Source organism: Erpetoichthys calabaricus, chromosome 8, assembly GCF_900747795.2.
Source record: "Erpetoichthys calabaricus chromosome 8, fErpCal1.3, whole genome shotgun sequence".
Lineage (NCBI taxonomy): Eukaryota > Metazoa > Chordata > Cladistia > Polypteriformes > Polypteridae > Erpetoichthys > Erpetoichthys calabaricus.
The window spans coordinates 31044145-31068914 of record NC_041401.2 but is presented as its reverse complement, the minus strand read 5'-3'; the positions used below and the strand labels follow the sequence as shown (position 1 = coordinate 31068914).

The following is a 24770-nucleotide window of genomic DNA, read 5'->3' as shown; positions in this document are numbered from 1 at the left end:
TGCTGCACGGCTCCCTCAACTTTAGCGGGCGGTCGACGGATCTCATCCCCGCTGGCGACAAAGTCAAAGCAAACAGGGCAGATGAAGGGGGGGCGGCGGGCGAGGGGGGGTGCCCGCGGAAAACTCGAGGGTTAAAGGAAAATGCCAATCGAACTTCGACGCACACACGAAGGACGGAAAGTTAAAAAATGCTTACCTGCTTGCGATACGTCGTCCTCACGGGATTCACTGTATTTGCAAAGATCATTCCTAAATTTTCAGTCGCCTCTGTCACAGAACTGTTCTCCTCCTAGCTCGCTCGCTTGCTCTCCCTGCCTTTAGTTATTTAATTATTAATTTTTTTCTTGTATCCAAAGGTTTCAGACTCGGAACAAAAACAAAAAAGTTGCAAAACGCACTCTATACCAGATAGAGTTAAAGGTAATCAGACGGGTCCCGGTAAATCCTCCTTGTTGTGGTTACTTCCAGTTGCCAGTCTAGTACGCAAAGTGACAGTGTAACCTAGATTCAATCCCAACTTTGATTGCCCAACCAGTTTATTTAGCTGAGTTCATTGATCTACGTTTAGAGCGCTTCAACCGAGGATCCCACCTACTCCGGACTATACCACGCGGATGAGGAATCTAGGGGTGTACGGCGAATATTCCAATAGGCTTTCCCAAGGACTACTTAACTTTTAGAACGTTCAAAAATGGAAAAAAAGACAATTAATTTCTATCAATACTTATATAATGAGTGACCGTGCCATTTAGTACCTAATTAAAAAACACCTAGCCGTGAAGTCTGCACTAACCCCCCCCTTGAGTGCATTGGTTCTTTCCGGCATGCATGCCACACATTCCATACCATAAAGCAGCTATCAGCTCTTCCTGTCTCCTTGGTTAGAAGCGCACAGAAACAACCCCGGCTAATAAGATCCACGCATACTGAAAGGTAAAGTGTGGGCTACCACGAGCACCACGCAGGACTCGGAAAACAAGTTTAAACGAGAATACAGCATAGTCTTTGTACCAATGCGCTACATATACACACGCGGGCACTTTTAAACACGTTTTCAGAAACTGATACTGGGTGAAAATTAAAAACATACAACAAATTTAATATGCCTTTTATATAATGTGTATTCAAACAAAGATACACATCTCACATAAATATAAATATTTTAGACAGTGTTCCATTAAGTGTTCATTGTATAGTAAACAATATTCCTAGATAGTACTTTTTGAAGGCCGAGGGAAAATTCAAATGCTTCACAGCAACATTGAACAAAGTTTCATAATAAAACAGTATATGTAAAAGTGTATACATGTGTCTGTATAAACATGTTTGGTATTCATGTGTAAAAGCACTTTTATAATCCTTCCATAAGGCAGGCACTGCGTAGTAAAAGCAATAATATTAATATAGCTCTTTTCTAACCCACTCAAAAGTGTTTTACATTGACAGTGGGAAATCATTTCACAGCCTCCACTAAATGTGCTGCACCAGTACGCTCATAACACATTAGCCATAAGGTGATGAAGGGGTGAGAGAGATAGTTAGCCGATAAGGGGAACACAGGGGATGATTAGGGGCCCGAATGGTCAGGGTAGGCAGTTTAGCCAGGGCATTGGGATATGAAAGATGTCCAGGTGCCATCTATGACCACAGAGAGTTAGGTTTACTTCTCATTGGAAGGCTGAGATATGTGGTATATAAGATTGAGAATAATAATAGATGAACAGTAAGGTCTTGTGGCACAGTCACTGGATTATCATGCACATGCTGTGGAGTTGCTACTTCAATCCTTTCTTGTCACACCCTCTGTGCACCACATAGCCTGCCTATATTACAAATGTAAAACATACACAGTATGTCAACAGAGTTCTTTACTTGTTTAAAAAAACTGGAAGAGCATTTACCACAAAACAGCAATAATCATATGTTCACAGTTTATAATGTGCCTTCTAGTTAAACCTAATGCATGGAAAATTAAGTTTTATGTATTAAAATGCCATTTTCATTATACAGAGATCTGTTCTATGATAAACCCTATTCTAATAGTTACAGTTATGTATATTATAGTATAAAACAGTGGTCAGACTAGCACTGTTGTATACATCAGCAACATGGGCAGATAAAAATGTGCATGAAAAGAAAATGGACGCTAAAGAAACAAGGATGTTGAGATGTATGAAGTACAAAAATAGATAAGATCAGGAATGAGAAAATAAGAGGTGCAGATAAAACTGGGGAAGTCTCAAAAAAGACAATTTCAGGAAAGATGGCCAAAGTGGCATGGGCATGTCACAAGTAGTGTGGTAAACAATGTGGGGAGAATAATCATAGATATGGAAGTGTCAGGGCGGAGATGAAGATGACGACCAAAGAGAAAGTGGATGGACTGTGTGAAGGGGGGGCTAAGGGAGAAAGAGGTTTCAAGCCAGGAAGTGTATGATAGATGAGAGTGGAGGAGGCTGGTTAGATATAGCAACCCCACGTGAAAGCTGGAGAAGCTTTAGAAAAAGAAGATCATGTATGTACTGTATATTATATATGGGAAAACAGAAATTGCACAATAAATCGATGATAAAGAATAATAGAAAAAACAAGGCTATTGTGCTTTCATCAACTAATAGCATTATGTTAAAAAAATATATTTTAATTTTTCAACATAAACTTAGCTCACCTATTTTTCCTTAGCAGAGAAATGCTGACACAGCTATTTTATAACTCTAGACCTTATACATATTTGTGTGTACTATATCAGAACACAGTAGGCTCAGTCGTTATAACATTGTAGTCCTACTATTCCTTTTATTAACTTTCATTGTATCTATCTTTTATATAGTGCCACTTAACCTATCTGTTAATTATTATTTGGCTGATACCTTAATCCCTTACTCCGTTTGAGAGACGTTTGGGTATATTTCTTTTGTGTTTTCAATTAGAGCACAGGCAGGTGAAGTGACTTGCTCAGGGTCACACAGTATGCCACACTGCCTGCATATCTATCCTCTACACAGTATTCATCAAATGAACTTTTTACATTTATCTCTCTGTGTATTCAAGTGTGGTGACTGAGGAGGCAGTTGCTTTGGCTGATTTCACCATCATGTTCCTGAACCATTCCTGGGCTATCCTAGACTTAGGACAGGTGGTATTCACTATCTTCCCCGATAAGGCCATTCCCTGAGGGTAAGTTGCTGCCATTTTATGATGCTCATGATCATCAGTGATGTTGATGTGTTCGACCCCACAGCATTAAACCAAAACCACTCGCAGCCAACATTTATAGACACTCATCAGGAGAGATGCACAGACTTTTGCTTACACTGGCATGAGTGGAAGTCATGTTAGTCGTCAGCTGCTCCTTGTGGGCACAGTATGATGAGCTGCACAGTCTGATATGCCCCTTGGCACCATTCCGGTACTCAGCTGTTTGCCAAATGACTGTAACTTGCCTGCTACAATGCACAAATTGTATCAGACCTGTCAGCTCATTTTTTTAAAACTGTTTTATAACCACTGATTTGCCATTGGCCAACACTCGATACACTCATGACAATGACATGTGTGAAACCCTTACCAGGATTGCTGTTCATATACTAGAATGTTTGGCACCTACAACTGTGCCACATTTAAAGTCTCTTAAATTTTCATGCCTGTCAGTTTTCTCTATGAATTGCATACACACACACACACGCACACACACTTTCTGTTGTTAACTTGATTTAAACGAAGCGGCCAGCTCATATGATGACTGAGCACTGAATCACATAGGAAGAGCAGAAACTTATTAAAGTGGACACTCGGTCTGTGTAGGGGTGCAGTGAAGAGGAAACAAGTGCATTCCAGGGCCTGTCGTACTGTGGCAGTATTGGGATAATTTAGCTATTAGCTAAGTAAACAAGCCTGATGGACTGAAGGGTCTCCCACTATTTGTCACACTTGCTATGTCATCTTATTTATGTCATATATAGTCACACACAGAAGCTTTGCAAGTGTCTCATGGGTCTTGGTGATGGAAAATGCACGCGAGCCGACTACTAACCCAGTTTCCATTTCCATCTCTAAAGCAAAGTGGAGGAGAACTGCCCCCTCTACAAGAAGCCAGCTGTCACTTTCAATATAAAGCCGCAAGCCTCTTCCAGTCCATTCTGTACACACACACACACATATATATATATATATATATATATATATATATATATATATATATATATATATATATATATATATTGCTGTCTAACCAGAATCTGGCAATCATTTTAGGACCAGCTTCTCAGGTGGACAAAGCTCCCACATCCAGAAGCCTTGGATGCTCACAGAGAGCTGCGAGGACTGTCAATGAATGCCAGAAGTCCTTAATTTGATTTTTTGTTTCATCTGAACATTAAATGGAGGAGTCGCAACACTTTACCTATCTGTATAAAAATTGCTTTCATTTAGATTTAAACTACTTTTTCATTTTCTATGTCACTACACATGGTTAGCATCATCACAAAGTAGCCATACATAAACATTCTGAAATGCACATAATCCACTACAGCGTCATGCAGAGTTGTGCACTGGGCACACTGAGGGTGCCAGGATGTCATGGAACACTCTCATGCATACTCCCAAATCTGTTTAATCCTACAAAAGAATCCAGTTCCGGGCTATGGTGGGGTGGAGCATACTGCTGGCAACATAGGGTGCTTGGCAGGAACGAACACGGGCAACTGGAATAGCATTTATAAATACAAGATGAGAGACCCTGTCCTACAGGAAGCAATGTCTGAAAAGGACTTACAGGTTCATGTTGACATACTGTTTACATTGTCTACAAAATGTGGCAGAAGTGATTAAAAAGAAAAAGAAAATGTTAGGTTATAAACTGATGAATATAAATCAAGGGACTTTATGCCGAGACTATGTGATGAACTAGTGAGGTGGCAGCTGGAGTATTGAGTGCGGTTCTGGTCACCACACTGCAAGAAAGACAAATCAGCATTTGTAGCTCTGCAGAGGAGACCATGTAGGTGATCCCAGGACATATCGTACTGTGACAAACTCTGAGAATTAACCCTGTTTAGTCATGAGCAGAGAAGGCTGCGTGAGGACCTAAGCCAGGTATTTAAATTCACAAAGGCATTATTAATAAAGTAGAGAGAGAAAGCTTGGGAGCATGCACTGATACGGCATTTTGCGAAACCCACCACACAACAAACCACCCCAGGATCCCAAATCAGGACCCAAGACTACACCACACTACATGGAATGGAACAGTGTGAGTTTTTTTTTTTTTTTTTTACAGTGGCTAGAGTACTAATCTTGCCACCAACCCCCTGAGTTGTCCCTGCAAGTTGAAGGACCTGCTTGCTGAGCTGGATGCAGGTTAACATCATACCCAGGATGGAGCAATTGCACGTTTCGGGTCTTGCTCAAGGATCCAGCGGAGTGGAATCACTTGTGGCATTTAGAGGAATCGAACCGGCAACCTTCCAATTGCTGGTGCAGATCCCGAGCCTTAGAGCCACCACTCTTTTAAAGTAGAACCAGAAGAATTCTTTCAGCTTAATGGTGACCCACATACTTTAGGACACCAGAGGGAATTACGGAGAACAGCATTTAGGACTGAAGCCAGGAAGCACTCCTTTACTCAAAACAATTTTGGGAAATCTGGAACAAACTACTGAGGCATGGAGTGGATGCAAAAGTCTTGACAACCTTTAAGAAGAATCTGGATGATATATTTGGACAGCTTAGCTATTAGCTAAACAAACAAGCCTGATTAACTGAACTGAATGGTCTCCACTTATTTTGTCAAATTTCTTATGTAACCCTTAATGGAAGCCCAATCTATTACGGGGTCCGCACACACCCGGGAACTACTTCATCAAATTCAGAGTAACAACACGGTGAAGTCTATCATGGCAACAAAGAGTGCAAAGCAGAAACCAGGCCAGGATGGAGCACACATTCTCACTAACATTGGGCTAATTTAGATTTGCCAGGTCGCGAGACATGTACCTCTTGGGGGTGTGAGAGAAAAACTCCACAAATATTCATACTCCACATAGAGGCCAACCAGGTGCTGAAAGAGCTCAGCAAGCCGATTCCGTGAGGCAGCCTCACTACTATAACCCTTGTATCTTTCCATCTGCCCCTTCCAGATCATGCCTGCGGCACACTCATTTCTAGCCACAGATTGCTTGCTCTGCTTCATACCCAAGACTGGAGTCAGATCAGGTCTTCTGCTTTATGTTGAAGTAGCCACTTCCTAATCCTTTTTTTTTAATTAATAATTTCTATCTCCCTGCCCACCAACCTTTTAGGAATGAAATGAGGATCCGAATTGTTGTTCTGGGTCAGAAATTGCTAAATAAGACCTGAACAGATTGCACTAGTAGGTCAATACATTCCATGATTTGCAACTGAAGTGCAAGGCACTTGTGTGCCACTTATAAAGATGCAAATACTTCAGCCAGGTATCAGATCCCTGTAAACAGTCAGGTGTTTAAAGAACAATACAAAGGCTGAGGCAGGTTTGGAGCTCTGAGCCACTCCTGACAACCATCAAGTGCCTCATCGCCAGCGGCAGGCATTCATTTCACCACCTATATAAAGAGCTGCTAATTTGCCTGTAAGCACAATTCAAGATGAAGAATGCCTTGCTCCTTTCAGATATCATTTAGACCCCGGAAAAGATGTCTCTTTACTGACTGTTGCTCTAATTGTTCGGCCCCCTTGCGCTTATTTTCAGTGCCTGCTCCAGTTTCTTCTCTTTCTGCTGCTGTCTAATTACCTGAAGATGGCCGCACACTCCAGAGCATTCCCAGCATTCATTTTGGTTACATTGAAAAGGACAACCTGTGCCAGCGCTTATCTCTGTTTGACCAGCGCAACACCCGCTTCCTAAATTTCCCCTTTTTTAAATAACTTTTAAACCTTTTGAGCTAAACCGGTTTCTATAGTGCTGATAGTGAGCTCTAATATGTTACATTAGTCCAACGCCCGAAGAAGCCAAAAGTGCAAACACTCGGTGTTAAACATCACTCATTTAAAGTCCTTTCTCATTTATGTGTAGCAAAAAGCAAAAACATATGTCACAGCATCCAGTGAAAGAGTTATTTAATGCTGAAGATTACGCTCTAAGCTCCCTCAGTATGGCTGCAAACAGAGGGGATCCATCAAAGTCACTTGATAGCAAAGAGATTTCAATGCCAGATGTCCAAATCCGCAGACCAAAGTGCCATTGAGATCCAAGAGAAAAGAAATGAAGGCACAATGTGAACACCGTCTTATGGCTTAAATGGATTTTTTTTATAATTACATCACCAGATACTTTCCTTAACATAACATAACTTGTTCATACCCACTTAATCCAACTCAGGGCTGCAGTCCAGCGCCTTTTAATTCAGGCGTCACAGTGGTGCAGTAAATTCAATGTCACGGGTTTGTCTACTCAACCTGATTTCTGTCCTCATCCTGCTAGATTTCTCCTCCGTCTTCGACATGGTCGACCATCAGATCCTCCTTGCCACCCTCTCTGACCTTGGCATCACTGTGACTACCCTCAAGTGGTTCAACTCCTACCTCTTGGACAGATTCTAACATATGCCATGGAAATGAGAGTTGTCTAACATGCACCCAGCAAGCATGGAGGTACTCAGAGGATTGCTGCTAGGTCTTCTCTGCTGTCTATACACTTCCATACCAGGCCCTATCATCGAGTCCCATGGTTTTTCTTATCAGTGTAGTGTCAATGTCAATTTGTTTATATAGAACATTTAAAACAACATAGGAATGCTGTGGCCAAAGTGCTTTACAATAAAAGAAGAAAAAAACATACAATTAACATAAATAGAAATAAAATAAATAATAAATAGAAGTAAGATTACATAATCACAATGAGGAAACCATCAGTATTACTGAAGGTCACGTAAAGCAAGTGAATCGAAATGAGTATTTAATCTTGTTTTGAACAGTTCAACTGTAGACGACTCCTTTATGTGATGAGGTAAAGAGCTGCAAAAGCCTTGTCCCCCTTAGTTTTACACATTTGGTACGAGGGACAACAAGAGACAACTGACCAGAAGATCTAAGCACTCTAGATGGCTGGTGTAACGCACACAATTCAGATAAATAGGCAGGAGCAAGCCCATGTAAAGATTTAAAAACTAGCAACAAGATTTTAAAATCAATTCGAAAACTGACAGGCAGCCAGTGTAAAGAAGCTAATATTGGAGAAACAGAATCAGACTTTCTTGCCCCAACCAGAAAGCGAGTGTTGATGATATGCAGCTGTATCACCTAGAATCTCTGCATTTTTACTGATACTACAACCTGGATGAAGGAACACCATCTCCAGTTGAACCTGGCAAAGACAGACCTTATCTCAGCTCATCCGTCTATTCAGCACCTTCGTGTGGTGATTGAAGACCAGCTGTCCTTCACTGGCCATGTTGCTATGGTCTCTCGGTCTTGCAGATTCACTCTACACTATGCCCGCAAGATCAGACCGTATCTGACGGAGCATGCAGTACCACTTCTGGTCCAGACTTTGGTCTTGTCTCATCTGGACTGTTGCAGGTCTCTGCTGGCAGGAGTACTGGCATTGCATCACCAAGCCTCTGTAGATGATTCAAAATGCAGTGGCATGTCTGGGGTTGAACAAGCCCAGGTAAGCACATATCACTCCTCTTTTCATATCGCAACACTGGCTCCCTGTAGCTGAACGCAATAAGTTCAGATCCTTGATGCTTGCCTACAGAGTAGTCAGCGGGTAGGCACCCATGTATATGGAGATGCCTGTGACTTTTCATGCTCCTTCTCAACCACTCAAGTCTGCTGTTGAATGGCGTCTGGTGATGTTACCTCTGCGTGGTCTCAAATCTCAGTCTAGACTCAATTCATGTATAGCTTCTGACTGGTGAAACAAGATGCCCACCTCCATTTAAAACTCTAACTCTCTCAGGGTGTTTAAGAAGCGTTTGAAGACCCTCATGTCGGGTAAATATCTGTAGCTGTTAGGTTTTGTAACTCTCTTGTATTATGTTTTGAGGTCTTCACATATAGTGATCAATTGTGTACCCTTGTCCTGACACATTTGCTCCCAAACAGTCTCCCAGACTGATTTCTGCTCCATTATGTTCTCCTCTTTTTTAAGAGGATAAAAGCACCTGCTAAACAAACAGCCACATGGCTGTTATCCATGTGGAGCTGCATATTCTCCCTGTGTTTGCATGTGTTTGTCTCCAGATACCATCCTAAAGATGCTCCTGTTATGTTGTAGCCTTCAATTACATAATCTTAGCTAGCAGAGTGAAGACATGTAATGTGACATACCCAGTGACTCACTCCAACTACCACACTTGAGTATGTCTTTAGTCATGAGGTGGGCTCTATGTGCACAAGAGCTGACAACCAATTAATGATCATACAGAACTACAATTTATATGATGCAGAGATGAGGAATAAGGAACAAGGTTGTTTTGGACCTCACAACCAGAAGAGAAGCTTGTGTGTCTGATATGCTTTATGTGCCAAAACAGAATGGAAAAAAGAAAAACAAGGCTGAGACTGCAGCTATATGGAAGATTTTTCATGACAAAATGAAATGCAAACCAATGTGTTAAAAACTCTAAAATGCAGTGCATATACACACGGTGCATTTTATTTTGGCCTGGTTTTATCATGTCATGTTAAAAAGATATCAACCAAATGACCAATTGCTTTTCACTACAGTGTACAATTTTCATGTCAATTTAAAATGCAATACAAATGCATGCACTTCAAATCTTGTCTATAGATCGCATGTCATAACTAAAAGTAAAGCAAACATATTGCACTTCGATTCAAAACAACGCTTCCAATGTAATCAAATGAAGAAGGAAAAAAGCAGTCTAACGTGGTTATCAATGAGGGTATGAATAAAAAGCTACGAAGAAACCAAGCTCGGTGACACTAACAAATGTTTCACTAAATTCAGTAAACCGTTGACAACCCACACCTCGAAAATTTAACCGCATGGCTTGTTTTAACATGTATAAAAAAAAGAAAAAATAAACTTTAGACAATATACGAGTAACCCTTTGCAGTGAGACCTAACACACTCTTTTCAGTGTTTCATTAATCACTCCACCGTGCACATTGTCAAAACTTACAGCAGGACACAGGAACATTTCCAAGTGGAGCGCCTCTTACTCCAACTGTTGACACCCCTTAGCCCACCTCTTGACGCTGCTTGATCATTTGATTACATTTAGTTTTGGCACAATGGAAGCGTCATCTTGAATCGAAATGCAGTATGTTTGCTTTGCATTTATTTATGACACAAGATTAGTGGACATGTCAAGAAAATTACATGCCATAGTGAAAAGCAATCAGTCATTCAGTGGAAATGTTTTTAATTAGGACATGATAAAACTGGGCCAAAATGAAATGCACCACATGCATGTTATTAACACATTGGACTGCATTTCACTTTGGCCTGAATAATCTTCCATAAACCTGAACTCGCTGTACCTGTAAACCCATTGCACAGAAGTGGCTCCATCAGGCAGCATGCTATTGCTTATCAGAAAAGGGGCGAGTACGACAGTGCTGGAAAGTCGTCACTAGAATTGACATGCCCTGCGATTTTCATTTATGTACATTGACATCGTCTGGTTATGAGGTTGGCACCTTAAGTCTCTAGGCCTAACATACCCCATGAATAGAAGTTGTGCAATGTGACATCGGTTCTAGCTAATACCTAAGATATCCTGATATCTTATCCACATAATCTTTAAAAGGTGTCACAGTTTTTATTTGGCAGCATTTAGTGACCTGTGCCCCGTGCCCCATACAGGGCATGTTCCTGCCTTGCACTCATTGCTGTCATAATAGACCCCCATGACGCTGAACTGCATTAAGTGAGTTTGTGAATATTTTACATTACATAATGCTGCCCAAGCTGTTTAATCCAAGTAAGGGCAGAGCCTGTCCTGGCAGCAGTCCTGGACAGGATGCTTGTCTGTCACAGAGGGCACACACACTGTGGTCAGTTTAAAGTCATCCCTTAACAGCCCAACTGCACCTTTTCTGTGGACGTTGGTGAACAACCAAAGCCGACTCGATGAGAACACGCAAACTCCACACAAGCAGTAATCAGGTACCTGAATCTGGGATGCTGAATCTGTTAGGCAGCAGCATTAAACACTGTGCCACCCTGCACTTTGTTATGCTACCTTTTCATTCTAAAGCAAATTAGGTCACCTTAACACAAAAAATTCCCTGTGGCAGTTCATTTAAATGGACTGTGATCATTTAAATTACACACATCCTCATGTTTTAGAGTTTAACTGCTTCACTTCAGGGCTGTGTGGAGCCACATCCTTCATCAGCAGCAGTAAAGATGCCAGTCTTTCACAGAGCATATTCATACCCACACTGGGGCAATTTAGGGCTGCCTAGGAACCTGACACACATGTTAAAGAGCATGGAAGAAAAGCTGGAGTAGCCGGAGAAGAAACGTGGAGATGTAGAGAAAGTTCAAGTCCCCCTCTAATAAGACAGTGTCACTAGTAAGAGGAGTCTCTTCTGGAGTCGACCAGTGCGAGTCATCTGTTTGGCTTTCAGAGGAGTGGCAGACCATACCAGGGCGCAGTCTGGCAGTCATTCACACTGAATATCCAATCTGGCTGGCAGCATGTCTCAGGGCTGTTTGCACCTCTGCTCTGCAGTAAACTCAGAGTGTCCGCATCATGACCTTGAAAACAAAGCTGAGGAAGTCAGGCCTCGTCTAACGTGATCTTGTGCTTATGTGCCAAAGGGAGAGGCTAGCAACTGAATTTTCGCAGCTGCGTATGCTGCATTCACACAGTCCTCAGACCCCTTCATTCTTTATGCATTTTGTTATGTTGCAGCTTAATGCTAAAATCATTTAAATTCATTTTTTCACCTCATCAAGCAACACTCAATACCCCAGAATGACAAAGCGAAAACAAGATTTTAGTAATTTTTGCAAATTTATTAAAAATGAAAAAACTAATATTTGGTACAAGTTTTAAACCCTTTACTCGGTTGCTTTGTCATGGTAGTGATTCCAACCTGGAGTCTTCTTGGGTTTGGCACGACAAGCGTCCCAAACCTGGATTTGGGGATTTTCTGCCATTCTTCTCTGCAGATCATCTCAAGTTCTGTCAGGGTGGATGGAGACCGTGAATGAATGCACAGCTACCTTCTGGTCTCTCCAAAAATGTTCAGGTGTGTTCAAGTCCAAGCTCTGGCTGAGCAACTCAAAAACATTGGCAGAGTTGTCCCTAAGCCACTCCTGTGTTATCTTTGCTTCTTGCTAAGTATCATTATCCTGCTGGAAAGTGAACCTTCAGCCCAGTCTGAAGTCCCAAGTGCTCTGGGAAGAGGCTTCTGTCTGACCACTCTAAAATGAAATGAAGATTGGTAGAGTGTTGCAGTGATGGTTGTCATTCTGGAAGTTTCTCCCATCTCCATGCAGGTTCTCTGGAGTTCAACTGGAGTGACCATCAAGTTCTTGGTCACCTCTTTTCCCAACACCCTTCTCCCATGATTATTCAGTTTTGTAGAGCAGTCAACATTAAAAAGAGTCATGGTTGTTTCAAACCTATTCCATTTAAGAGTTACGGAGGCCACAGTGCTCTTGAGAAACTTCAATGCTGCAGAAATTATGTTGTAGCCTTCTCTAGAGCTATGCCCTGACACAATCCTGTCACTGAGCTCTGCAGGCAATTCCTTCAGTCACATTGTTTAGTTTATGGGACTGGCGTGTGTGATTTTCCTAATCATGTGCAGTCGATTGAAATGACCACATGCGGACTCCAAACAAAGTATAGAAACACCTCACCTGAGACAAACTGCAAAGCGCTTAAGTACTCTTGTCAATGTGATATTTTAGGTTTTTATTTTTAACAAATTTGCAAACATTCCTAAAATCCTGTTTGCAGTTTATCATGCTAGCTTATTGAGTGTTGCTTGATGAGGTGAAAAAATGAATTTACAGTCATGGCCGAAAGTTTGGAAAATGACACAAACATTGGTTTTCACAAAGGTTGCTGCTTCAGTGTTTTTAGATCTTTTTGTCAGATGTTTATACTGCAGTATAATTTCAAGCATTTCATAATTTCAAAGGCTTTTATTGACAATTACATTAAGTTTATGCAAAGTGTCAATATTTGCAGTGTTGGCCTTTCTTTCTTTTTCAAGACCTCTGCAATTCACCCTGGCATGCTGTCAATCAACTTCTGGGCCAAATCCTGACTGATGGCAGCCCATTTGTGCATAATCAATGCTTAGAGTTTGTCAGAATTTGTGGGTTTTTGTTTGTCCACCGGCCTCTTAGGATTAAGGTCTGGGGAGTTTCCTGGCCATGGACCCAAAATTTCAATGTCTTGTTCCCCAAGCCACTTAGTTATCACTATTGCCTTATGGCCCGGTGCTCCATCATGCTGAAAAAGGCATTGTTCAACACCAAACTGTTCTTGGATGGTTGGGAGAAGTTGCTCTCAGAGGATGTTTTGGTCCCATTCTTTATTCATGGCTGTGTTCTTAGGCAAAATTATGAGTGAGCCCTGCACTCCCTTGGCTGAGAAGCAACTCCACACATGAATGGTCTCAGGATGCTTTACTGTTGGCCTGACACAGGACTGATGGTACCGCTTATCTTTTCTTTACTCCAGATGCCCCAAACAATCGGAAAGGGGATTCATCAGAGAAAATGACTTTCCCACAGCAGTCCTCAGCAGTCAAATCCCTGTACCTTTTGCAGAATATCAGTCTGTCCCTGATATTTTTCTTGGAGAGAAGTGGCATCTTTGCTGGCCTTCTTGACACCAGACCATCCTCCAAAAGTCTTTGCCTCACTCACACCTGCCTGCTGCCATTCCTGAGCAAGCTCTGCACTGGTGGTTCCCCGATCTTGCATCTGAATCAACTTTAGGAGACGGTCCTGGCACTTGCTGGACTTTCTTGGGTGCTCTGAAGTCTTCTTCACAACAATTGAACCTCTCTATTCTAAGTGACCTTCATCCGTGTTAATGAGAAGATCAGTGAAACGATGTCAGCAGGTCCTTTTGTGGCATGGCTGAAATGCAGTGGAAATTAGTTCTTTGGGATTAAGTTAATTTCATGGCAAAGAGGGACATTTTGGAATTAATTGAATTCATTTGATCACTCTTAAGAACATTCTGGAGTATATGCAAATTGCTATCATAAAAACTGAGGCAGCAAATTTTGTGAAAATTAATATTTGTGTCATTCTCAAAACTTTTTGCCACAAGTAAAGATTACTGTAGGCTGGAACATAACAAAATGTGAAAGCTGTGAAGGGTCTGAATACTTCCTAAATGCATTGTAACTAAGGCCAAAGTCTTTTGATGCCTTTTGACACTTGATGAAAGTTAAGGAAATGTGCATCCACTTCAGGCCCACATGGTATGGAGCCCATGATGACAGCAACACCTTAAGACAGGAATCAACCCTGGGTAGACGCCTGCCTATTACAAGGCACACTCACACACACATACATTAGTGTATGCTGATTACACAATAAAGAAAAGCCTGGCTTGTCATTTGTTATAGCCATTAGTGGCGGTGCAATAGAGCAAACAAAGGTCACATGGTGGCTCTGAGCCAAAGGATCTATGCTTGTATTTGGAAGGTTGCTGATTTCAGATCCTGTTACTGCCAGGAGGGATCCTACTCTGTTGGGCCCTTGAGCAATCTGAATATTGCTCCAGGATAGCTGTACAATGGCAGATCCTGTGCTCTGACCCCCAAAGGTCATGAGAAAAGACTATTTCCCCTTGGGATTAATAAAGTATATCAAAATAATAAAAAAATATCAAACAAGAAAATCAGCCATAGAAAACCTTTAAAAAATGTGCCCATCTCTCAATTTTTTTATCTGGGGAGATTTTCTTTTTAATAAATAATGTTAAATTCTGGAACCCACTTGGTACATTTTGGGGTTATGGATTTGGGTGGCAGATTCGGGCACAAGAATGAACAAACTCTGGATGGGGTGCCACTTACGCATGCTCTGGGTCGGTATAGAGTGACTAATTAATCTTTGGGGATGTGGGGGGAAAACCAGAGCACCAGGTGGAAAAACCACGCAGGCACAAAGAGGACATGCAAACTCCACATCAACAACGACCAGCCATGGGACTTAAATGATAAGAGTAGTATTTTTCAAGTAAAAGTTATTTCTTCACAAACTTGGTACATACTGTATACATTTGCCATGCGAAATTGTGCTCCAATCCCCAGCATTTTCTATATATTAAAATATAAAAGAAAACATGCCTTCCGTGTTTCCAAAAGGGATCTGGAAATAGTATTATTATCATGTATTCCAGGTACTGTTTTTCTCAGGATAAGGATACAATTTCTATTTGCTTGTGGAAATTGAAAAAAAAATACACAAGTAAATCAAAACAAAGCTGACAATGTGGCACAAACAGTTTACTGTGATTTGGTCTTTCGGGCAGAAATCACACATCAGAGGTTAGCGGAGAACTACAAATGCTGAGCTATCATGCACTACTGGTTTTCTTTTAAAATGGCTGAATATCATAATATTGGTGTTTTTTTGTTCAAAGATTATATGTATAAACTACTTAATAATATGTGTGTAATTGCAAGATGTGGTTTAGTACTCGTCAACTGTCTTGCCTTGAAAAAGGGATGTATTTGTTAAGTTTTAAGGCTTTTGTTTTCAGGTGGTGCTTCATGCTGCGTTAATTCAAATTATACAGCGCCAGTGCAGGCAAGATATATTTAAAAATTTACAGAAGATGTTGGGCTTTGGGACACAAATGCATATATGACATGTGTGTGAAGAAATAACTTTGACTTGAAAAAATAACAAACTTATCCTGCTGGATCCATGAGGCAGCGGTGCTAGACACTGCAACACTGAGCTTTTAAATTTGATAGTCTTATAATCTCAATACTCTGTAACGCGCCTTAAGGTGGTGCATGCTTTTAATGACACTATATAAATTACTGATCAGTTGATTTATGGGTTCATCAAGCATCTACAGGTCTTGTATAGTTTGAAGGCTAGACTCTCAAATCCATAACGTTTTTTGAAAGCAGTAATATAGTGTGCCCTGCTGTTCTTGAATGCTTTTGACATTCCTTTTAAAACTCCAGTAATTTCTCCACCGAAACTCATCGTGGCACTAACATGCCAGTACTGGATTGTTGCTTCTCCATTTTGTCTTTAATAACTGCTTGTATTAATTTCCCACTGATGCTTGCCTATATAACCAGTAGATTCTAGCTGCAGACCTCCAGAGCTCCACTCCATCAAGGAGGTTGTTGCTTTATACTGGGTGAGCCAAAATGAATTACCACATTTCTCAAGGTCATTGCATGAGGTGGAGACAGCTGAGTGGGTTGGGGTCGGGGTCCTTTGATAGGCAAACTCTTGTAGTTTTCAATCGTCAACATGCCTTGGTCCAGTGCACACCGTGCTTTCACTGTTGAAGCGTTCTTCAAAAACAACAAATCCATCATTACTGCTCAACACGTCTTCTGAACGCAATTCAGCATTCCTCCGAACGGTGATGTCCTAAATTGGAAACAATTCTACAGTGGGTGGCTAAATTTAGACAAACGGGTACAAAATTGAACAGAAAATCTCCAGGCCATCCTCGGACTCTACGAACGTCTGAAAACATCCAAGCTGTAAGGACATCAATATTGCAGTCTCCCAGTCGTTCAGAGCACAAACATGCTTCTGTCTTAGGCATTTCCAAAACGTCTTTGAAGAGGATTTTGCATGAGAACCTTAATTTCCATCCATACAAAATGATGGTAGTAAAGGATCTCACTGAGACAGACTGGGAGAGCTGTAGAGAAGAGTTGTGTGCGAACATTCTGCAAACCATTCATCGAGATGCCATCGTCATGTGCAGAGACGAGGCACATTTAAATTTCAATGGTTGCGTAAATAAGTGAAACTTTCGCTACTGGGCTGAAACCAACCCTCGTGAGCTTCATCAGAGATCCCTGCACAGTGAGCGTGTTACAGTTTGGTGCGCTGTTGCAGAATTTGGCAACGGTCACCGTCACTTCAGAACGTTACATTGAAATGCTAGAGGACATTTTGCAACCCCAACTGGAAGAAATGGATGTGGTGAATGCCTGGTTTCAACAGGACAGAGCAACAGCTCATATGGCCTGTGTGGAGATCCATTCAAGTTTTGTGGGGAATGTTTCCAGGGAAGCTGATCTCCCTGTGTGCCCATATCAGGTGGCCTTCACGTTCGCCTGATCTCGCTCTGTGTGATTTCTTCTTGTGGGGTTATCTCAGGTCGAAGGTATACACACACGGACCTCAAAACCTTGAAGCTCTCAAGGACACTATTCACCATAAAATCGCCGTTATTCCCCATGAAATGGCTGAACGAGTCTTGTGAGTGTTCTGAAATGGTCTCGAAGAGTGTATCGTTAATGATGGCCACCACCTTGAAGACATCATTTTTAAAACAGTGAAAAAAATCTATTTTGTATAACCTTCTTGTGTCATAATGAAATGTATTTTATCTTGTAGCTTTTCTGTAGAATAAACATTTGAAATGTGGTAATTCTTTTTGGCTCACCCGGTGTTATGCCAGTAATAATGCCTGATTACACAGTGGTTAAGATCAGGCTTGGGAGTGGGTTCTCTAACACAAGTCATGTAAAGCAAGTGACAAAAACCCACAATCCCACTGACTGTCCAGCAGAGCTGCTGAATCGCGGAGCTATGGAGGTCTGCAGCTGGACCTGTCTCTATAAAACTGGAACATCTGCTTTTTAAGTTTATGTGGAATGCATGTGAAGATTTGTATAAAGCTTCTCTCATCATGTTTAGGTGAATGCTGCCCAGTCCTGGTGATTTATTTGTTTTCAGCCTACGTTACTTGTAGTTATTTGTATGTAGGTCCTTACAAATCCTAAGTGCATGAAAATAAATGTAAGCAAGCTTTGGGGTAAAAAAGTGGTGGAAAAAAAACAGGAAGTAGATTTACTTTGATTCTTCGTATGAGAGGAAAATTGGCATTACCGTGACCATGTGTAAGTGTGTAATGGACTGGGTGGCTTGTGCCAACCAAGTAAATGGATGGAAAACTAGATGATAGCTGATTTTGTTGGACAAGGCAGTTTGAGCTCTGCTACAACGACCCACGGGGTTCAGGTGTTGATGGATGCGAGGTGGATAAGCAAGTGAGGTAAGGGTTAGGCTACAATGCTCAAGATGTCTGCAGTCCTGGAAATACCAACTTACACACCAGCGGGAGACATGAGCCTTTCAGCATTCTTTCAAGCCTGCAACTTCTGTTCTCTTGCAGCGTGAGTCTCCTTCAAAAGCTGTCAATTTTGTTTGGTTATCTGGCATGCAGGAATTCACTTACAGCTGACCTCATCTGTACACCTGGACTGTGGGACAGAGGAAGCCCTGAAACAGCAGGCCTCTATTGCACGGTCACTTCTTTCCTAGACAAAAGCTTCTAGTGATCTCTAATTAAAGGTAAAGAAAAACCCTTTCAACAGCTCGTGCTGCCATGATGAGACGTACAGGCATCTGGCTCCCAGCCTGGAAGTTCCCCATGCAAGTCGCAGCTCAGCAGCCATCTCAATGTACGCCCTTGAGCAAATCACTTCAGCTCCTTCTTAGCTCATATGGGTGAGTCATGAAAGGCAATGCCCCGCTGCAAGCGCCGAGATGTACAGGATGACTTTTATTTTCTTACATCGTTATTAGGTAGAGTATTGCATTGGGGGTGTAGTGTTGCATACAGCCCAGCCTGACTGTTATGTGAGCTGCTGACGACTTTCATGATCTCATTATTTAATGTCTTCTACGGTATTTAGGCCAATGCTTTGCACGTGAGAAAAGTTTGTTTTTTTTTTTCTTCCTCTTCTATATAAAATAAGTTGTAATTGAATTCAGCTCTATACTTACATTTTACGAATTCAATACCTGAAGAAATATTTGAGATAGGATACGAGTCCTACAGCAGCAAGCAAGAGTGAGCCAGTTACAGAAGCAATGCAGTGACGTCACCCAAGAAGACCTAGGAAAGGCTCTTGGGCTCCTGAACCATTCCTCCAGCTCACGTTACCCAAATGGCTTTCACCGGTGCCTTCCAGCCTGGGTCCACTTTTGCTTTGTTGGATCCTGGTAAGTATTTCATGTCATACTATGTGTCAGGTGTGTGTTGTGTGCTTAAGGGGTAGGAGTGTGTGTGTGTCTGTACAATTGCATCCCAGTGCTGAGCTGGCTGGGTGAACTCAGAACACTTCGCATAGCTGACCAGGTGCTACATAGTATGGTCCAGGATCTGGGGATGTCTGAGCACTTTTCATAAGTTTGTGACCATTTTTTCCTCCACTTGTAATGCTGGGCATACAGTATGCAATGCTAACAAGATTTTAATCCTGATTTACAGTCATTTTGAGCTTCATTAGCCATCGTTTCACATGCAGTATGACAGGGTAAGTGCTGCCCAATTGCATCTTGTGATTGGACCTGAAGAATTTGTTTCATGTCTCACAACCTGATTTCATGAAGTCACTATAAAATTTAATTGTGAGTCAATCGCAGTATACCGTACATTGAGTATTGCTGTTGTCATTTTGATTTCAAAAATCTAAATATCATATAGCAACACACATATAACTAAATGGCCAATGACAAAAGCATCTTGGGTAACGTTTACTGGAAGAGCTCAGACACAAGGCAGGAACAAGGCAGGATGCCAGTCCATCACAGGGTAAACACACATACACACACACAACCCCAAACACACACAAGGGTCAATTTAGCATCACCAGCTCACCTAACCTGCATGTCTTTGAACAATGAGAGGAAACCCACGCAAACACGGGGAGAACATGCAAACACACATGTGAACCCTGGTCTCCTTACTGCAGGGCACCGTGCCCCCCAAAAACCAGAACTGCAAAATAAAATGTTCTGTGCCCCCCTTAGACCAGTCAGAGTTTTACTACCAGTAGCTGTCACAAAAGCTGTCCACTGTCACTAGATTATACTTTATTTGTCCCCAAGGGGACAATAATAAAAACAAATGTCATGTTCATTCTCCCTCACCAGTCCCAACATGGCTACCCCCTAATTATTTGTTAAACCCTAAACTCAGTCAGCAAAGCCTTTCCCTCCTGTGCCCAGTCTCACCTCATGGTGTTGAGGCTTGAGTGACACAACGTGCCAGACGACAAAAGGAGATTCTAATGTGAGTTTGTATTGTTACAGTATGACGGGGAGCAGGAATTACCAATCCGTCACATGTTACTCCCCAGGTGAGTTCCTTGGCTTATGTTTATTTTATTGTTTAAAAGTATGTATGTGCTTATAGTAATTATATATTTTTTGTTGCTATTATAATTTAGTATCAACCTTGTACCCTTTTCCTTACTTTTTGCGTTTTTTAAATTAAATTAAAATAAATCCTTGTTTAGAAAGGTTCCTTTTCTGGAGTTTAGTTTCTAAAGGCAAAGGTTTGACAGTTTTCCTTTCTCTTGAGAGGAAATTCTATAAACAATTCTATATTTAAGGACTCCATTTCTCTTAATTATATATCTATCTTATGTAAGTATGCATTATTTATTTTGTGTGTACCATTTATTCATTATTTTTCTCATCTAATTTTTATTTGATGTTCTTTGCAATTCCTTCACATTTTATAAAAATACTTTGAGCTACATCCTTGGTAAGAAAATGTGCTACAGAAATAAATGTTGTTGTTGTTGTATTTTGGTACATTTAAAGTATTTTGAAGTTTAAAAGCTTGTCCACCGTTTTTGGGCCTGTGCAGGCTGAAAGCCTACCAGAAGAGTCTGGGGTCAGGCTACCTGGGATGAGACCTTTCTTTATGCAGGCCATTAAGGACTCTAGTGTGGCTTTGCGGGTCTTTTGGAGGCCTCACTATCTTTTGTTATTTTGAGTGAACTTGATTGTAACACAGTAGAGAAACAGGTGATCAAATCAAAAGTGCTACGGAAAAAACAGATTTGAAAACAAATAAGATCTCAACCCAAAAGTCCTGTACTACCATAGGTTTCTTTCTCCTAACTCCCACTACTGTGACGTTTGGGGTGTATTGATTGTCCTCAGACATCATCCAACACTGAGGCTATGCCCACACTGCTACTGTCCTGAACTTGGGAGTACTACTGCAATGAGTCCTGAAATTAGTAACCACAAGCCTCATAAGAAGAAGGATCCATTAGCCTCTGGCTTGTGAACATAAAAGGGCAGACAAAGATTCTTTATATAGAAAAATATTTATTGCACAAAAATCTTCTTAACAAAGGCCCCAAGGTGCACAAAAGCCACACCAGGAGTTCCCTGAAATGGGCAATCCTATAGCAAACAAGTCCCAAAAACACAAATCCAGGAAAAAAAGCTGAAAAATAGAGCAAGGGTTCAAAATCCTCTCAATCCAGAAAAAATGCACAATAGCAATAATTATTAGAACCTCAAAAGATTAATTGCTCCCATGTGCACAGCTGAATTCCGCAGGAGATCCATTCGCCCTGTGAACTTAGGACTCTATAACTCCTTCCCTTTCTGTAGGGGTACAAAGGAATTTTTAATAATAATATTCTTTTATGTGGTCGGTCACTCTGAGGCTAAGGATCCATACTGGAATCCGGAAGGTTGCTGGTTCAAATCCCATTACTACCAAAGGGGATCCTACTCTGTTGGGCTCTGGAACAAGGCCCTTTACAATGGCTGCCCTGTGCTCTGACCTTCAAAGGTTCATGCAAAAAGGCAATATCCCCTCTGGGATTAATAAAGTATATCAAAATAAAAAATAAATAAATAAAATCTGATATTTGCTACCCGGGTCCTCCCTGCGTGGAGTTTGCATGTTCTCCCCGTGTCTGCGTGGGTTTCCTCCGGGCGCTCCGGTTTCCTCCCACAGTCCAAAGACATGCAGGTTAGGTGGATTGGCGATTCTAAATTGGCCCTAGTGTGTGCTTGGTGTGTGGGTGTGTTTGTGTGTGTCCTGCGGTGGGTTGGCACCCTGCCCAGGATTGTTTCCTGCCTTGTGCCCTGTGTTGGCTGGGATTGGCTCCAGCAGACCCCCGTGACCCTGTGTTCAGATTCAGCGGGTTAGAAAATGGATGGATGGATGGATGATATTTGCTATTGGTCAATTATTATATGTATGCTGTGTAATATTCTCCCTCTCAAGTCATTAATTATTCTCATTAATTATTTTTCCACCATTGTTATCATTTTTATTGTTATTATTATTGGCACTGTTTTCCTAAATTTATCAACTTATACTAGCTATTTAATTTAATTATTAATTATTAATCTTTTTCTACCTTGCATTTTTGCTTTTGTTGCACTGAGTATATTGAAGTTAATATAATTTCTCTTGGGGATAATAAAGATCTTATTGAATATTATGTTATCTTATCTTCCCTTAATGTTCCTTATCTTCTTTTGTCTTACCGTATCTTGTCTTTCCTTATTATGTTCTATCTTATCTTATCTTAATCTTATCTTGTCTTGCCTCAACATGTCTTCCCTTATTGCATCTTGCTTTTCCTTATCATGTCTTACGACACCTTGTCTTATTATGTTCTGTCCTATCTTTGCTTGTCCCATCTTAGTGTATCTTGTCACATCATTGTCGTATCATCTTATTTCATCTTATCTAATCACATCTCATCTCACCGCATCGTATTTTTTACTCAACTTACCTTTCCTTATCTGATATTACCTTATCATATTTTGTTCTACCCTCTCTTACTGTATCTTATCTTGTCTTTCATTGTCTTGGCTCACCAAAACTACCAAGTATATTTAAATGAACCGCAAGGGACTGTTTGTTTTCCCAGCCTTCATAAGGAGAGGTGGCCCCACCTTTTGTGGAACCTGCCAGATGACAAATGGAAAACAGAAGAAGATACATAGACATAAAGAAACTAAATGATCAACAATATTATCCATCCATCCATTTTCCAACCCGCTGAATCCAAACACAGGGTCCCGGGGGTCTGCTGGAGCCAATCCCAGCCAAAACAGGGCACAAGGCAGGAACCAACCCCGAGCAGGGTGCCAACCCACTGCAGTCAACAATATTAACATTAACAAAATAATAAAAAATGAACAAAAAGACAAACAAGGAATTGGGTGAGAACCTGGCAGAAGCATAACATCTACATTTTCATTTAAAAACACAGACATTAGTCTCCGTTTTTACCTTTCATCCATACTACCCTAGCATTTCTAACCCCCAAAAAAGGAAACTTTTCCAGTGTTCTCCAGATCACATACTTCTAAGAATGCTGCCTTGGCGTTGCAATACTGGCAGGCAAAAACGTAGACTTTAGAAAACGCAGACTCTAATCACATGTATGTGGCCCTGCTCATTACAACATCTCATTTCCTGATTGGTCACTCTTCATGGAAGACAATAACATTCCAACATAGTTCCATGGCGCTTGTTGTGTTGTTTACCTGTATGTGCCTAAATTGTATCTTGCATCAAATAATTGCATCAAACAATTTACTGTTTACTACAGTTTTGCTATAAATCCCATGGCTGGTGGCATTACCACCCCTTCAAGTATTTTTCAATGGGTGCATGCTTGCTCAGTGTAGCTGAACATCTACATCATATGCGTTCTCGGTCATTTTACTGTGGATGGAGGTACTTTTGCACACAATGTGAAAACGCTAGTGTGGACAGAGATTCACTCTCATATGAGAACACTGGTAGTGTTGACATAGCCTAAGATACTAACTACTGCATGCTGCCATCTTTAACAGGCATCACATGACCGACAACAAGCATCGCAACACTAAACAATATGAAAACTCAGGACAAAATGGGGACAACCAGGAAAACCAGTGATCCTAAAATGGCTTTGTAATGATGTCAGCTAACAATAAATAAGCAATAAGAAATAAAAATTCAAAATAGGCATTGAACAAATGTCAGGAAGCCACAACACAGATTCCTCTCAGACTGGCCAGGTCTCCAGCGTAACGTTTGCTCTGCTTGACTCCAGCTAGCTCTAACTGGGTTCTCCTATCTAGCAAATGGCATCCAGCCAGTTCAGCCATGCATCCTTCTTACCCTGACACCCCGAGTACCTCCTCCAGCCTTAGGAGGCTCCCGTTTATCTCCACCAGTGTAAGGTTAGGTGTGACACCCCCTGCCACCCCACCCCATACTACCCCATCTTGTAGCCATTCAAGCAGACAATGACATTTTTCAATTTGTGCCATGCACAAATCATGGAATTTAGCTAAGCGTAAATGAGCGCAGCAGGGAGTCAGCAAAACGCAGCTAATGATGCCGAGGGAGGGCTAAGCTGAACTAAAACAGTGAGAGCCCTTTGAAAGATAACAGATGATCATATCAAGTTACCCATCAAAGAAGAAGAGCTAAATGGCCGACAGATCTGTGCTCCTTTGGCGCTCAACAGCACCGTGTCAGTTAGTGCATTAGTGAAGTTGTCTGTGAGACAACGAAATGGACAGAATGTGGCAGCTCTCATCCTGCTTTCACTGTTTTGACAAATAAGCCCAAAATGTCGAGGAGCCGTTCTACTAAGCTGCACTGCATTTTGGTAGCTCAAACTGTCGTGACTTTTGCCCTTATGAGATGAATGGCTGCTGCTTTCTTACCTCCTTTAGGCCTGGGCTCTCCTTTCCCTTGCTGGCTTTTCCAGATTTTAGTGTTTGCTCAGTAAATGACAGAATAAACAGGTGGTGTGTTTTCTCTTTGAAACAGTGGTGTGATGTT

The 24770-nt window shown here is 41.4% G+C and overlaps 1 protein-coding gene across 7 annotated transcripts in view; it reads right to left on the bottom strand.

The window, feature by feature from the left end:
* LOC114655431 (RNA-binding motif, single-stranded-interacting protein 1-like) overlaps window positions 1-24770 on the bottom strand; it is a 510690-nt gene that overhangs the window by 261228 nt on the left and 224692 nt on the right. Inside the window, exon 1 of one of the 7 annotated variants that reach the window (XM_051930587.1) lies at window positions 197-558. The exons of 5 other annotated variants lie outside the window; for them this stretch is intronic. In XM_051930587.1, coding sequence (XP_051786547.1) covers window positions 197-247 — 51 coding nt within the window. In that variant the 5' untranslated portion in view covers window positions 248-558. Of the gene's footprint in view, window positions 1-196; window positions 559-24770 lie in introns of those variants that run through there. One more of the 7 variants, XM_028806411.2, reaches the window with a different exon arrangement.